Genomic DNA, 17,289 nt, shown 5'->3' with positions numbered 1-17,289 from the left:
GACAGCGCTACCCACCACGCCACCGTGCCGCCCTAAGATGAACATGTTGATGTGAATTTAGGAGAGGAGAAGCCAGATCCATAGATAGGAGAGCTCCAGCTATGGCGATTTCTTATTACATGCTTTGGAGCTTCTCCTGGAACCTGTTTATACCAATGAGCTGCATAATTAGTAACAGTCCCCAGATTACAGTACATAGTGGTCGTCTCTCCTTTAGTGGGTGTGAGAACAGGAGGCTTCTGTGTCACCACAGTCACACCACTGACACCTGCAATAAAAGCAGCATCCATGTTACATTTGTTGATGCTCACATTAGATGTAGGCGAATGCTGAGGAGCTCCAGTGTTGTGAGATCTTACATGAGAGAGCAGTGAAGAGAGAGCAGAGTGCTGGCAGCATCTTGTCAGTGTGTGATGACTCTCTGTGCTGAGTGAAGAGATGAGCAGCTTGAGGAGCAGATAAAGGAGAGAGTGCAGGGATGGGCTATAAGAGAGACAGGAGAGGGCAGAGGGAGGGGTCTCAACTTCACTCATTATTCGGAAACATCTACAGAGTTTCCTGTGTGTTAGAATATAGTGCTTAAGAATATGATATCAACCTACCATGTTCCTGAACATATAAACATTTACATGAAGTTAATCTTAATCTTAAACACTTTTATTCTTTACATAAACATTTTTGTCATGTTGCACCATAATTACCAGAAGAACAGCCCTGCAGCATCAAATGACACAACTTTTTAATGTAACTCTGCGAACAGTAACAAGCCATATTCCTTGCTTGTCCAGCTTTCATGTAGGGTAGGCTTCTATATCTTCTCACATAGCTTTAGCTCCCCCTAGAGGTTCTCTCCAGACACCACATGTCCCCTTCTCTCATGTCCTCCATCTGGAGGAATAAGCACTTCCAAAAATATCCAACTTTAACAGGGAATTACAGTACAGTATTCAAAAGAATAAGTAGGAATATTGTTCATATTGTTAACAATGTATGCAATTTACAAGCAAGCATCTTAACTAGGATATTAAAAAAAAAGATCAATGCAATAACAACAATTATGTAAGATCACAAAGCAGCTACTGTATATCAGTTGTTATCAATATACACATGCTCTACATAGGACTGTGTTCAGCCCATACAAGTTCTTTTCTAGACCCTGATGAGGCTTATCAAACTGATAAGAATGTTGAAAAGTTTCTTAAGCACAATATTCTTCAGTCAGTAGGATTTATCCAAATTAACTGAACTGAACTGGATTTACTTCAGTAACTCAGGATTATATAACTATATATAACAGGATTATATAGCTACTAGATCTGTATGAGTAATTTTAACAAATTAGTAAAGTAAACCAGAAATAATCAAACGACTCAGATATTTCCTTCATTGTTTAATTGGGTGAAAGGTGACAATTAGGGAACCTTCAAGACCTTTGGACCAGCAGAGAGAGACTCCTGCTGACAACATGAAGAATGACACTGTCTTTGTTGATTGAATCTCACCATTGACGACGTTCAGTGTTCAGCGTTCAGTTTTGTTTCTCAACTTCGCCGGTCCATTGTCTGTGATGATTAATGTCATCCAATGTTCTTTTATCTAGTCAGTGGAAGGAAGTTTTGATAAGCCTTCATGACCAACTGTAGAAGTTAATGAGAGCATTGATTTTAATATAGCAGATCAGAAATCATGTATTTAATTATGTTTGATTTAAATATAATTTGCATGAAGGTAAAACTGCTTTGACCAGGTCTGTGTTAGATGGGAAAGACACCTGTTCTCTCTCTCTCTCTCTCTCTCTCTCTCTCTCTCTCTCTCTCTCTCTTTCCCTCATTATCAAGATTTTGCCTTATTTAAGCCTTTGCATGTGAGACTATATGAGTTTGTATGAATGTTTTAACCTGTTGAGTTTATTTTGCTTCTGGAATGCAGTTTATGCTCTTTACTCCTTTTAATCTCCACTGACTGAACCAAAGGTACTTTATAAGCACTGTTTTGTTCACAGAGGTACAAACAATGTACATGTATCCTAAAAGATACATCAATGTTCATAATATTCAGTTGTGTACATTAAACAATGTTTAAAGGTACATTATGTTCACATTCTTAGAGGAAAAGGGCATCACTAATTTTATAATGATAAAATATTGCTAAAATTATAACATTTTAAAATATAAAAAATACACAAAGAGCCTGGAGACAAGACAGAGTTGACTGGGCTAAATGGAATCTACAAACATATAACTAACATAATGTGGTACATTTATGTTTACTAACTGTATTTAGTATTTAGCCTTGAAGGTACCATTCCAGTGAACTAATAACTAGAAATATAACGAGAGGAATAAACCTCAACAATCAAGACCAGATGCAGGTTTACAAAAATGATAAAACTATTTCTAATTGGTTGCACAGTAAATACAGGAGAGTAACAAATGATTTCTGATGATGACATCAGGTCCTAAAAACATAATGAAATAAAGATGAGCAATATTTGTTAAAATACTATCTAATCTAAATATGATCTTCTTCTGATCAGGTTATTCTATTATTGTCTTCGGTGCAGTTGGTGTGTATTTTTCTGTAGCTGTTTTTTATGATGGTGTGCAGGATGTTGTATCTCCTCACACTGTACGGAACCTTCTGCATGTTTTATCCACATCTTATTTATTATTTGTGGTGTGAAGTTCAAAACATCACTCTGTTGCTGAATTTGTTACAGTGTTGTGTAATCAAACAGCTCTGTGCGCAACACAAACAGCAGAGAGTTCCTGATTTAAACCTTTAGGAATTACATGTGAAAGCAAGGATGAAAAGCTTACACAGCAAATTCTCCTGCTTTCACATTATTAATTATTAACGTGTAATCTGATTTAGATTAAAATTCACATTGATGTTTTCTCCATTATTCACTTTTACAAAAGGCTTTTGTGACCAGGAGGTTTTTGTTATTCTTCTGTTGTCTGAAAGCAGAAGTGAATGTGAGCAGTGAGGAGGTTTTTGTCATGGTGTGAATCACTGTGATACTTCTTCACTAGCAGAGCCGTCCCATGTGCTACAGTAATACACTGCAGAGTCTCCTACCTCCAAATTATTGATGGTCAGAGTGTAATCTGATCGAGACGAGTGTGTTGATGTGAATTTAGGAGAGGAGAAGCCAGATCCATATTCAGGAGAGCTCCAGCCATGATAATGCCTTAACACATACTGTGGAGCTTCTCCTGGAACCTGTTTATACCAACGTGCAGCATTAGTAACAGTCCCCAGATTACAGTGCATAGTGGTCGTCTCTCCTTTAGTGGGTGTGAGAACAGGAGGCTTCTGTGTCACCACAGTCACACCACTGACACCTGCAATAAAAGCAGCATCCATGTTACATTTGTTGATGCTCACATTAGATGTAGGCGAATGCTGAGGAGCTCCAGTGTTGTGAGATCTTACATGAGAGAGCAGTGAAGAGAGAGCAGAGTGCTGTCAGCATCTTGTCAGTGTGTGCTGACTCTCTGTGCTGAGTGAGGAGATGAGCAGCTTGAGGAGCAGATAAAAGAGAGAGTGCAGGGATGGGCTATAAGAGAGACAGGAGGGGGCAGAGGGAGGGGCCACTCAACTACACACTCCAATGAGGTGTGATTTAATATAAAATAAGACTCATCCTCTCTTTCCCAAAATGATTAATGCACAGTCACCACAGTTTCTTGATTGTTTCTTGGTGTGTATAAAATGTTTGAGTAAATGCATTAAGTTAGAATGTTTGTTCCTCTTACAATTTCAAGATGATGGGGAAATTTCTTCATTTGCATAGAGCTATAATTACAGTGTTGGTCAGCAGGTGTTTCCTGACTGTGTCTCTCATAATGTGTGAGGTATCAGTGTCAGTGCTGAACTATCAGAGCTGGCAGTCTGATCCAGTTTGTAATATCAGATTGGCTCTATTTTAAAGTGTTTATCCACTGAATAATCACCTCAGAGCCTTTGAGCTTGAATTTAGTTTTACAGTAATGACAAAAGAAAAAAAGCAGGTTTATGGAAAATGTATGCACTATAGAAATAATGCAGGTGGTATTATAAGTGGTCTTATTATATTAGCCTGAAACATTTTTATGTTAAAAGCACCATAATGTGATGATTAAACTATGATTAAAATACAGTTATTATTAACTTTTGGCATGTAGTGACTGTCAAAATGCCTGAAACTTGCATTAATCATATATATATTTCATTCCATTCAGAGAATTGATTCACCCTTCTGAATCTCTTTAGTTGAGGCTTTTGAGGCAGCAGACACTTCACATGTTATGGCTTTATCTTTATCCCACTCTGATCTCTCGATGGTCAAATAACTGCTCAGTCTGAATTTTTTATTGGACTGCTGCTCTGCAGAGCCAGTGGTCACTCCACTGCTGTCCGCCTTTCCGTCCACCAGCCAACGAACAGCAGCAGGTCCTACACGAAAGATATCACAACAGAAAAACCGCTGAGTAAACCAACACAGAGTGAATCAACACTTCACACCGTCTCTAAGCTACAGCCCAGGCTATATACTATTCCAAGTGCATCACACAGGTGATGCTCATCAATATTCCGGAGACCTGGAGCGCTGATAGGGGCATTGTGTCACCTGTGATGTCACGTGATCTCCCAGAGGATTCTGGGAGATTCAGTCCATTTCCACAAGGGATTCTGGAGGCTGCATGACAGGGAAGCTTAATTTGAGGACATGAACACCAATATTTGTCACTCTCTAGCACCAGAATGTAATATTGATACTGATCTATATGATCTAATGTAACTTTAATGAAATTGTCAAGGCAGAGTTTAGAGAAAACCTCACTCTGTTTATCTGTCAGTTCAATAACTGATCAGGTCTATGATAATGAATCCAGCCTGAAACTGATCTTCCGTAATCATCATTATACTTAGAAAATTAACAGCATAAAGTAGCTGGATTTCTAGTGAGAAGAAATAAGAAATTGTAAGATCAGAAATAAAAATCTACTGTTTAACTGCTCTAGTTATTGGCCCTCTTTAGGTTATGAGGGTGAAATTGTGAAACATAAATGATATTAAATGCAACATATTTTCTTCAGCAGTGCAGGTTGTTGTTGAAGTGTCTGTGTTTTTGCTGCTGTTTGAAAGCAGAAGTGAATGTGAGCAGTGAGGAGGTTTTTGTCATGGTGTGATTCACTGTGATACCCACTCACTAGCAGAGCTGTCCCATGTGATACAGTAATACACTGCAGAGTCTCCTACCTCCACATTACTGATGATCACACTACAGTCAGAATAAGATGAACATGTTGATATGAATTTAGGAGAAGAGAAGCCAGATCCATAGTAAGGAGAGCTCCAGCTATGGCGATTTCTTATTACATGCTTTGGAGCTTCTCCTGGAACCTGTTTATACCAATGAGCTGCATAATTAGTAACAGTCCCCAGATTACAGTGCATAGTGGTCTTCTCTCCTTTAGTGGGTGTGAGAACAGGAGGTTTCTGTGTCACCACAGTCACACCACTGACACCTGCAATAAAAGCAGCATCCATGTTACATTTGTTGATGCTCACATTAGATGTAGGCGAATGCTGAGGAGCTCCAGTGTTGTGAGATCTTACATGAGAGAGCAGTGAAGAGAGAGCAGAGTGCTGGCAGCATCTTGTCAGTGTGTGATGACTCTCTGTGCTGAGTGAAGAGATGAGCAGCTTGAGGAGCAGATAAAGGAGAGAGTGCAGGGATGAGCTATAAGAGGGACAGGAGGGGGCAGAGGGAGGGGTCACTAAACAAAACACATATTAGACCATCTACATCAGATTAATATCCTAGAAAATACATTGATAAATTATCTTCAGATATCTGTTAAACATTTTCAAGTCTATTAACTCACCATCAGCACGCTGATCATCTTGACGCCTTCCTGTAACACTTCATGTTTCAGTATTTAATATTTAAATTTTTGTTTTGTTTCATTCACAGTAAAACAAATATATTATAACTAATATTCTTCACATATAATTGTTTAAAATTAATTAGTATAATTCATTATTTCATATGGAAATGCATTTTTAATACACTAATGTCCTGCACTTCTTTGTTTATCTGAAATGACTGAGAAAAACAGAGAAACTTCCTCATTTGCACAGAGCTGAAATGACAGAGTGGGGCAGCAGGTGTATCCTGAGTGAGAGAGGAGGTTCACACTGATTAGTGGACTGAATCATCTCTTGGGGAAATCTCCACGTCAGTACAGCTCTCTCTGATCCTTCACTGCCACCTACAGTCTCTCCTCTCACACTCACTTTAACACACACTCTCTATAGAGTCTGCTAAGATGAAGCATTATGGGTGAAAATTGTTATTCATTAAAATATCATTTGCATTCATTCAAGCATCATTTTTACTAAAGGATTAAAATTGTGGAAAAAAAAAATTTACTCAGTTTTTTGAAATATGAGAGTTTCATATAATACAAAGCAGTTTTGCTAAAGTTTCAAAACTTACTCTTCACACTCCAGTAGAAATAGCCCATATATGCAAATGTGTCACAATTGCCCCTCCCAGTCCTGTCCATGTGCGTTTGTTTTGGTTCAGCTCCCTTGTTTGTTGAGTCCGCCCCTGATTGTTTTCACCTGTCCCTCGTTTTCCCTGTTTTATAAGCCTTGTGTTTGCCACTTGTCTTTACTGGTCTTTGTTTGATCGTGCTGCTCGCTTCACGTGTTGTTTGTGGGTTGTTCTGGTTACTGTGTGTTATCTGCTGTATTGGATGTGTTGGATGTACTGGTTTATGTACTGTTGTTTGTTCTGGTTTGTCTGTCATGTTTGCCCCCTGATCAATCCGTGTTGACTCTATGACCCTGGACTGTCTCGACCCTGATTTTGGATTTGCCCATAATAAACCTCGCTCATCTCAGCAAGTGCGTCTGCCTCTTCGCTCCCCATTACAAAATGAAGCTGTGAAAACAGCCTGTTTTGAATTCATTGTTTCTGTGACATCACCACATTTACATTCATCCACCTATTTACATTAGATTATCTCTACCCATTCATGTTAAAGTTATCAAGAGTGTTTCAGCCTGGACTTTTAGAATGAGGCACAATGAAGGAAAACCAATCAGAACAGACATCATTTACATGCATCAGTCTTAAAGGTAAAGTAAAAACAACAGTCCTGTATTTTCCATCAATAGGAAAAAATTTACAACAAATGTTTAATTTTTAGTTCTGCGTTTTATTAAAGACAGCTTTAAAAACAGCTTTGTTCATAAACATAAAAGTCAAATGACTCCATAAGCAGGAGTTGATCCAGTTGTTGTTAATGAAATCAGCATCTTTCACTACACATTAAACTACTGTTTCTATGAAGCTCTGCCAAGTAGCAGCTGTTAGTTTGCAGGAAAAGAATGAAAAAGTATCAGATGTGATCCGGTTCAGTCGCTGCATTCAGACTTCTTAATCTCTTTAGTTGTGGCTTTTGAGGCAGCAGACACTTCACATGTTATGGCTTTATCTTTATCCCACTCTGATCTCTCAATGGTCAAATAGCTGCTCAGTCTGAACTTCTTATTGGGCTGCTGCGCTGCAGAGCCAGTGGTCACTCCACTGCTGACCGCCTTTCCGTCCACCAGCCAACGTACATCAGCAAAACCACTGGACACGTCATTGGCCAAACACACTAGAGTGGCTTTGTTAGACTTCAGCTCTTCACTGGATGGAGGGAAGATGGTCAGAACAGGAGCCGGGACAGCAGAGTCTGATTAGAGAAACAGAAAAATTATTCACTTAATAAAATAAAAAAGATGAACATGCCTGAAAAAAAAAACCCTTAAATACCCTTAAAATATTTCTACAAAATATTTAATTAATTCCTAAATATTGTATGTTCATTTCTAGCAGTGTTTGATGTAATGACTTCTGAAAAAAAGGGTCTTTGAAACCACACACACACACACACACACACACACACACACACACACACACACACACACACACACACACACACAAACAAACTCAAAACCTCCCGACCTTAAAAGATCATTCAGGTCTTGACAGAATTCCTGAACATTGTTCAAGGTGATAATCAATGTTATGCGACATTTCTGTGAGCAAACCTTCCAGAAATTAAAGCTGTGCCAACCAACCATTTCTCCCTCACTCAAGTAAAGTTCTGACTGAGTTGTGTCTGATTATTTTTTTAAGTGATATTTTTACTGAAATATAGTTGTGAGGAATTTAGCTTATCATCACATTTCAGCGAGTAACATTTACTCACTAATTCCAGTTTTGATGAATTTTATTACCAACAAAAGAAGAAGAAATTGTTCAGTTCCTCTTCTAACAGATGTTGGTTGTACTAGGAGTTCTGCTGTTGTTCTCATTACTTCTTTTGTTTTTTGATGCTGCTACTTTTTAACTTCTACTGAAGTTTTATATATATATATATATATATATACATACATATTTTTTTTTACTGAACTAATAATACTTTTACTTAAGCATGGCTTTAGGATTAGATATGCATTTGTATATAATCTACAAAACAAATAAAACTGATTTTCACTTATTTTTAATCACTTTCAAATTGATTTAAATGACAGATGAATTCAATAGAGGGTACAGTTTAACTTTGCCCACAGTTAACAGTTATGCTAGCATATTTGGAACTTTGCACAATAACTTTTTGCTGAAGAAACATTATAGACTATAACACACATACTATGATGTGTGGACAAAAAATGATTAGTTAAATTAAAGTGTAATTTAGAAGAAGAGAGAGGTTTCTTACCAGTGACGATCAGCTTTGTTCCTTGGCCGAATACCACAGTGCTTCATTTCATATCCTCACCCGTACAAAAACCTCCTCAGTTTCAGAAGTGAAAGTAGAGGAACTGAAACGTCCTCCAGACTTCAGCTCTCTCTTCTACTGTCTATGATCAGCACTGAGTCCTTCCACATCCCATTCCAGTCTCTGGGAATTCCGCATATCTGTTATCCTGTGATTTCTTCACACGTCCTGCTCAAGAGAACTGCAGCTATAACTCAGTTTTTCTGCTCCAGGTGAGAAATGAGCTGAATGAAATGGAGAAGTGAATGTGAGCAGTGAGGAGGTTTTCCTCATCATCTCATTTGCTGTGGTATGAAGGAACCAGTAGAGTCGTCGCATGTCTTACAGTAATACACTGCAGAGTCTCTTGTTACAGTCCAGGCTGACAGTTCTGCCCTGGTCAGTTAGTACTGAAGGGGTTTGTGTCAGAACTTTACATGAACTGACCCCTAAAACATAAAGCAACATTGAGGAAAACTCTACTCAGTCTCCTCTATGCAGTCTTAACCAACACAGAATATGTTAATGAGAAAAATGGATCCAATGTTCATACAGATGAACATTTTTCCTTTCAGATACAGAATCTATGTAGATTTCAACTTCAACTGAAAAGTAAAATTGTTATCAGTTTCACTAATTTACAGCTTTTTCTTCCACTCTAAGAAGAAACAGTAAATGATCTTCATTTGCTTAAAGTTTATTACATTGTGTTGCTCAGCAGGTGTCTCCTGATTTGTCTTTTATAATGTGTGGTGTATCACTATCAGTGCTGAACTATGAAGTTTTTACAGTCTTAAAACATTTTAATTTGGTAAGTTATGTTGCCAGATCTTTTTTGTTTGTTTAAAGAGAAAAACCTCTAAAGGTAGTAAACTCTAAAGGCCACTTAATATAAATAAGAAACATAGAAAGCACAAGAAACTGTTGGATGTTTATTATTTATTTAAAAAGTTCAAAAAACAAATACATTTCAAATAAATATATGAATTTCTTGCTATACAGTAGTGACCTCAATGAACATGGGCTTTAAAATGTCATTTACTTGTCTCACAAAAAATGATAACATGGTTTTAAAAGTGCTGCACATGTCAGAAAAACAGCTTATAATATCAGATTTGACAGTCTGATGTGGACAAACATTTTCTGAAGGTTAGGCACTATTTTTATTTAACTTTCTCAAAAATGGCAAAGAACATGAACACTAAAAATAGAAAACTGTGGTAATGCTTTGTAAGCCATTTTAACATTTATGGTGATTTACATGATGATCTACGTTTTCCTTTAAATACATTGCTATGATCTCATTCTAGCTGTCTTCCAGTTTAAAAACTGATCAGCCAAATGACGGCATGCAGCCTGACACTGATCTATCACCATCATACTTCAGGAAAAGTAATTGGATTTCTAGTAAAAAAAAAAACGAACTGCATATTAATTGTTCAATTAGGGAAATTTAGGAAAGAGTGAAGCATAAATTACATTAAATACTCAATTTGCAATTTAGTAGTGCAGGTTGTTGTGGAGGTTTTTTGTTTCTTTTGCTGTTTGAAAGCAGAAGTGAATGTGAGCAGTGAGGAGGTTTTTGTCATAGTGTGATTCACTGTGATACGTATTCACTAGCAGAGCTGTCCCATGTCTGACAGTAATACACTGCAGAGTCTCCTACCTCCACATTACTGATGATCAGAGTGTAATCTGATTGAGACGAGTGTGTTGATGTGAATTTAGGAGAGGAGAAGCCAGATCCATAGCTAGGAGAGCTCCAGCCATGATAATTCCTTAACACATACTGTGGAGCTTCTCCTGGAACCTGTTTATACCAAGCTGCAACATTAGTAACAGTCCCCAGATTACAGTGCATAGTGGTCGTCTCTCCTTTAGTGGGTGTGAGAACAGGAGGCTTCTGTGTCACGACAGTCACACCACTGACACCTGCAATAAAAACAGCATCCATGTTACATTTGTTGATGCTCACATTAGATGTAGGCGAATGCTGAGGAGCTCCAGTGTTGTGAGATCTTACATGAGAGAGCAGTGAAGAGAGAGCAGAGTGCTGGCAGCATCTTGTCAGTGTGTGATGACTCTCTGTGCTGAGTGAGGAGATGAGCAGCTTGAGGAGCAGATAAAGGAGAGAGTGCAGGGATGGGCTATAAGAGAGACAGGAGGGGGCAGAGGGAGGGGTCACTCAGCCACACACACCATATTAGACCATCCACAAGGTCACATTTTCTAATAGAATAGGCTAATGAAGAATGTGCTGAATAATTATAATCCTAAATTTATAAAGAACATTAGAATATATAAACATTTATACGGATAAACTTATTTCCTTTCAATTAAATTCCTTTTATTCACTTAAATGAAAAACTGTGTTATTTAATGTATGAACTCACCATATTTGTTTTATTTATATTTGTATTTTTGAAACACAGAAGCGTCTTCATTTGCATAGTGCTAACATTTCAGAGTGTTGGTCAGCAGGTGTTTCCTGAGTGTGTCTCTCATAATGTACAATGTATCCGTGTCAGGGCTGAACTATGAAGATTGGCAGAGACATACAGTTATATTTATGCTGAGCTTCTCGTTGTTTGAATGGACTTGAAAGTTAGAAGAGACACATACATTAGGTGTTGTGGTGAGGTGGGAAAACAGTTTTACAGTTTAGTTTTTTGCATCATTTTGTTAACATTTCATGATGAACAGACATAGAAATGGGGTGCTAAACAAGAAGAGGTGCATATGTATGTATACAGATGAATTAAAGAGCACAGTAATTACAGTTTTTGGAGGATCTTGATTTGGTGTGTATCAAACACATTCCTATTCTTTCAGGGGCGCTCTGAACAATGTTATTAATGAGCTTCAAATCACAGTTTAGTCATCCTTTTAAAAAGTGAAATTCTTAAAGTATTTAAGTCAAATCTTCCCAGTGAACATGACAGTGGATTGTTTAAGGGTTCAGATAAATGGTGGTAGTTGAATGAGGATGACGGCTATAAAAACTAATGGTTATCCTCGTGAATAATTCCTAACGTCTCTGGATGAAAGTAAATCAGGCTTGTATTTTTTGTATCATCTGTACAAACAAAGAGAAAACATTCAAAAATAATACTTCTGATTGTTTGTGTCGCGTGGACGCAGGCGAGTGTTTGAACTGTTCTAAAACAAAAACAGAATCACAGGAAGTAAAACAGTAGCTGCCATCATATGAAACTCTGAAATAGCTGCTTTAGTCAGGGTTCAGTGTACATCACTATTTTCTTTAGTCTAGTGACTTTGAGCCTGAACCAAAACAACTGCCTCAATTTTCTCTGTATTGCAGTTCCTGTAAAACACTGATCTCTTCTGTTATTCATAGAAAATCAAACTGTTTTATAGGTATGGAAGATTCTTTAACTTTCTGAAACTGAATATACTTTTATTACTTTTTAATTCCCCACAGTGGTGTCATAGTCATACTTTTAAATGTTATCAGTAATGAATGAAATCTGAGCACAAGGCAGCAGAACACATCATTTCCCAGTTTACACTGCTGTAATAACAATATACTCAACGCAAAAGTATAGAGTGTTTGTTTGAAAATGTCTAAGCTTTAAGCTTTATTGTTTTATAATAGTGAGTGAAATAGAATAATGGAATATGATGATGTTTCACATTACCTGTGTATTAAATAGACATTAAAGGGCAATTCTACAAATTTGACAAAAGTTCAGTATGATTTGATTATAAAGATGTAAATGAAGTCATTCAGAGTGGTTTGCTGTGAACTGCTCAGTTCTATTGAAGCTTATAGAGTCAGAGCTGTTCACAGTGGTGGTGATAGGAACCAGACATCTGAAGAGTTTAATGCCTCTTCAAGCTCCCTGGCAGAAAGGTGATACAGATGAAATGGTTATGAATGCATTGTCTGAGGGCTAAAACATTGATTTATGATAGTTTGGAGAACTACGTATATTTTTATAATGTATTCATGGTGGAGGGGTTCATATAGGGTCCTGAAAGGCAATATATTAACACGATATTTTTTTTCTGAATTACCTGTACTTAATCGTTATCAACCTTATATATAAAACTCAAATGACACGTGATAGTTCCCTGGTCATTTTGAGTAAGATGGTAAATAAAAGGGCTATTTTAGAGTTGTAGACATTTTAAGCCCTGGTTCTCATCAACTCTATTGTAAAGAAATCTGAGTAGACTGTTTGTATCTCAGCAATTGAATTATGCAGATTTTTTTTCATAATTTGGTGGAATTCCCCTTTAAGTCAACTACTGCCTTCTCACAGGTTATTCTTATCATATGAGCTCATATGAAATCCAGTCATCAGTCCATTGAATAGGTTACAGAACAACATGCTGAAGAAAATCCCCCTGAACACATATAATTAATGGTTACTCACTGAATTTTAGGTGATTTGTTTAAATTGTCTGCATTTATGGTGTTACAGGGTCAGATCTTATAGGAAATGAAAAATAAATGAAGAAATTAAATTATGTAAAAAAAGAAAGTCAATATACACTCACACAATATACACACAAAAACACACACAGTGTGCTGCTGGTAATGATGGAGTCAGTGTGAAGAAGGTTCTAGGTTCTTAGGCTTCTAATGATACCTAAGCTTTCATTAGAAGTTATGAATGTTTTCCTTCTGCTTTAATGTTGCCTATTTAAACATGGGGTTTATTTCTACAGTTACACTTTCGAGTATGATGATTTCATTCAAATATGTCCAAGCTGTACAAATATGAACACTAATTCTCCATTAATATTTTTGTAAGGCAGATTTTTACCTACCACCAAAGATTCTGGACACAATGAATGTTAGACTGACTTGCAGAACGGGTGATCATAGGCTGTTTTAGTGTGAAGGCAGGTGAGTGTTTGAACCGTTTTAGTTTGAGGTTGCCACTGGAAAATGTTCATATCCAACTTTAAGAGCGTTTTTTCAGCCAGCATTCTCTGAACTTCACCTTTTTTAGTCTAGTGTCTGTGGGTCTTAACCAACACTACAGTCAGTATTTTGCCTGTATTACAGCATAAATGGAAGTCATGCTTTAACTTTTGTAAATGTTGGTTGATGTGTGTCTCCATCATTCCTACAGCTGAGCCTGTGGGTGATGGTACATTACTGTGATCTCTTCTGTTAACCACAAAAAAAGAAAAGGACATTGTTTTGAAAGTAAGAATCTCTGACTCTCTTAAACTGAATACCTTGATATTGTGAGGAAAACACAACCCAAGGAAAACACTTTTTTTTACAGTTTAGCATTGTTTAAAAGCTATATTGTAGACATCAAGGCCCCTCAACTGTAAAGGAATCTGGAAAAAATCTGGATCAATACATTTCTTGACAACAAAACTCACAGCAAACGGAAAAATGACATGCTAATTTTCTAGTTGCTATTAAATAATACATTGGAATTGTGAGAAACGTTTAGTAATAAAATAAAAAAATGCTGATAAACTGTAATTACTTGTACACAAGATATCATTGTGCTAGTTGATGTAAAATGTAAGTAATACTAAAAAAGATCAATTGTAAAAAACCTAAAGGGAACTAGAATAACTATAATATTTTATGTGATATGGAGTCCAGATCTTACAGCTTTAAATCTGCTTAACCAACAGAACAGTTCTTATCTAACTCTGAAATATCTTTTTTCAGTCAGCGTTCTGTGAACTTTGCTGTTTTACAATGTAGTGACTATGAGCCTGAAACCAAAACAATTTACACAGCAGAACTGTTGATAGTGTCTAGGAGTAAATCTGGTTAAAAGACATTACAATGTATTACTTCTTAAATCAGCATCTGATAATTTGTGTTTTAAAATTGTTTGAATTATAATAGGGTGAAAATTTTGAAGGAAAGGGTTTATATGCTTGTAAATTTCCCCAGGTGCATGATGGAAAATAAAACTCCAGTTGCAATCTTGCAAATAGGGACACTGCAAGATTCACAGTCTTAGCAAAATCACAGTCTGTGACTAAAAACCGTGACATTGTCTTTAGGGTGTCAGACTTTAGTCTTTTAAAAGTCTTTATAAATTCTTGTCAATGACTTCTAGTGTATGGTTAGCATCAGAATAATAACAACATAAAGTAGCTGGATTTCCAATGAGAAGAAATAAGAAATTATAACAACTAAAATGAAGAGCTACTGTTTGATTAAGTGATTCAGTTATTGGACCACTACAGGAAAAGTTATGAGGAGGAAATTGTGAAAACTATTAATGACTTTAAAAGCAACATATTTTCTTCAGTAGTGCAGGTTGTTGAAGTTTTTGTGTTTTTGCTCTATGAAAGCAGAAGTGAATGTGAGCAGTGAGGAGGTTTTTGTCATGGTGTGAATCACTGTGATACTGCAGCAGAGCTGTCCATTGTGCTACAGTAATACACTGCAGAGTCTCCTACCTCCACATTACTGATGATCAGAGTGTAATCTGATTGAGACGAGTGTGTTGATGTGAATTTAGGAGAGGAGAAGCCAGATCCATATTCAGGAGAGCTCCAGCCATGATAATGCCTTAACACATACTGTGGAGCTTCTCCTGGAACCTGTTTATACCAACGTGCATCATTAGTAACAGTCCCCAGATTACAGTGCATAGTGGTCGTCTCTCCTTTAGTGGGTGTGAGAACAGGAGGCTTCTGTGTCACCACAGTCACACCACTGACACCTGCAATAAAAGCAGCATCCAGGTTACATTTGTTGATGCTCACATTAGATGTAGGCGAATGCTGAGGAGCTCCAGTGTTGTGAGATCTTACATGAGAGAGCAGTGAAGAGAGAGCAGAGTGCTGGCAGCATCTTGTCAGTGTGTGATGACTCTCTGTGCTGAGTGAAGAGATGAGCAGCTTGAGCAGCAGATTAAGGAGAGAGTGCAGGGATGGGCTATAAGAGAGACAGGAGGGGGCAGAGGGAGGGGTCACTCGACTACACACATTATATTAGACCATCAACATCAGATTAATATCCTAGAAAATACATTGATAAATTATCTTCAGATATCTGTTAAACATTTTCATATCTATTAACTCACCATCAGCACGCTGATCATCTTGACGCCTTCCTGTATCACTTCATGTTTCAGTTTCACATATGATATTTCTATTCACATAGAATTGTTTAAAATAGATTAATATAATTCATTATTTTGTATGGAAATGCATTTTTAATACATTAATGTCCTGCATTTGTTTCTCTGTTATCCTGAAATGACAGAAAAACAGAGAAACTTCCTCATTTGCACAGAGCAGAAATGACAGAGTGGGGCAGCAGGTGTATCCTGAGTGAGAGAGGAGGTTCACACTGATTAGTGGACTGAATCGTCTCTTGGGGAAATCTCCACGTCAGTGCAGCTCTCTCTGATCCTTCACTGCCACCTTCACCGTCTCTCCTTTCACACTCACTTTAACACACACGCACACACACACACACACACACACACACACACACACACACACACACACACACACACACACACACACACACACACACACACACTCTCTCTCTCTCTCTCTCTCTCTCTCTCTCTACAGAGTCTGACTGTGAGAGAAAGCAGGAGATAAAAAATTAATTTGATTAATTAATTTGATTAATTAAAACATCATCATTCAAGCATTAAGTTGAACAGTAAAAAATTCAAAGAGCTTTAGAAATGCGAGTAACAGCACAGCAGAGCAAAAACTCTCACCAACAGAACAGAAAGAAATTAAAATCAAAAAGAAATGAGGAACAATGTGTGAAGGACTAAAGTAGATCTTAGAAACAACTGAACTTCTTTATAGACTAACATGTCAGTGCAACTAAAAGATTTTTCACTTGAAAATACCCAGAAAAGTACAAATCCACCAAAATGTCACTGAAACTCATCAAACTCTGGTCTTCTCACACTACTGAGTGATCCTCTCTCCTGCTGAAGTTCACTCTTCACAACATTCCCAAATCCCGCTCCACATCCACTTTATTCCACCCTCCATGTGAGGCCGTGTTCATTCACTCCTTTTGTTACAACTAAATGCACATCGATCAGAAACTCTGATATGTTTTAAATTAATCACATACATTTTCAGTGGCATCAACACTGATGGTAAACATACAATATCTCACTGTAATTTAGTCTGAAACACCTTCCACTAATCAGCCTCGTCATCTGTTCATCATTCTGTAGGCGTCATTTTCCACCTTTATCTCTTCCTGCTGTCTGTAGATTTCCATCTGAACCATTTCCTTTGAGAAATCTCCTCACTCACACACACACATCTCTCTGAGCTCCTTCACTTTCTCTCATATTTTAGTGTATCTGTTGACAGTGGCAGTAAAACTTCAGTAAAAGCTCCACAGTGGTTTGATCTGAACTTCAGTCTTTTAGCTCTTGTTCAGTTTAGTTTAAGCCTCAAGATCTGAGTCTCTCACAGAATTCCATTAGAATTCCCTCTCTTTACTGCACTTGTCTGAACAGTGGTCACTGACTCT

General features: G+C 37.3%; 1 protein-coding gene, 1 long non-coding RNA gene and 1 gene segment (V, D, J or C); all 3 read right to left on the bottom strand.

Moving 5' to 3' along the window:
* Nucleotides 1-108: 108 nt before the first annotated feature.
* LOC119265160 lies at nucleotides 109-716 on the bottom strand. The gene is made up of 3 exons (XR_005131444.1): nucleotides 702-716; nucleotides 360-483; nucleotides 109-268 (listed from the first exon to the last, which is right to left on the bottom strand). It is a non-coding gene; the product is annotated as an uncharacterized LOC119265160 (long non-coding RNA).
* A 657-nt stretch (nucleotides 717-1,373) lies between these two features.
* Nucleotides 1,374-5,921, bottom strand: LOC119265158. The segment is given in 4 exon segments: nucleotides 1,374-1,596; nucleotides 5,248-5,516; nucleotides 5,608-5,731; nucleotides 5,877-5,921. Coding segments are annotated over 4 exon segments (486 nt in total).
* Nucleotides 5,922-7,196: 1,275 nt separating this feature from the next.
* LOC108416699 (immunoglobulin lambda-1 light chain-like) lies at nucleotides 7,197-15,886 on the bottom strand. Of its 2 annotated transcripts, XM_037544995.1 has the most exons (5): nucleotides 15,854-15,886; nucleotides 10,834-10,957; nucleotides 10,420-10,742; nucleotides 8,772-8,805; nucleotides 7,197-7,739 (listed from the first exon to the last, which is right to left on the bottom strand). In XM_037544995.1, exons 1-5 carry the CDS (start codon nucleotides 15,869-15,871, stop codon nucleotides 7,417-7,419), a joined length of 822 nt encoding a protein of 273 aa, XP_037400892.1. In that variant the 5' UTR covers nucleotides 15,872-15,886; the 3' UTR covers nucleotides 7,197-7,416. The 2 variants fall into 2 exon arrangements, with proteins under 2 accessions (XP_037400892.1, XP_037400893.1); XM_037544996.1 differs by lacking the exons at nucleotides 10,420-10,742; nucleotides 10,834-10,957; nucleotides 15,854-15,886 and adding exons at nucleotides 15,174-15,490; nucleotides 15,582-15,692.
* Between the last annotated feature and the right edge of the window lie 1,403 nt (nucleotides 15,887-17,289).

The sequence above is a fragment of the Pygocentrus nattereri genome, chromosome 14 (genome assembly GCF_015220715.1).
Source record: "Pygocentrus nattereri isolate fPygNat1 chromosome 14, fPygNat1.pri, whole genome shotgun sequence".
In the NCBI taxonomy this organism is placed as follows: domain Eukaryota; kingdom Metazoa; phylum Chordata; class Actinopteri; order Characiformes; family Serrasalmidae; genus Pygocentrus; species Pygocentrus nattereri.
The sequence above is the reverse complement of the archived record's forward strand: the minus strand, read 5'-3'. Positions and strand labels throughout refer to the sequence as shown.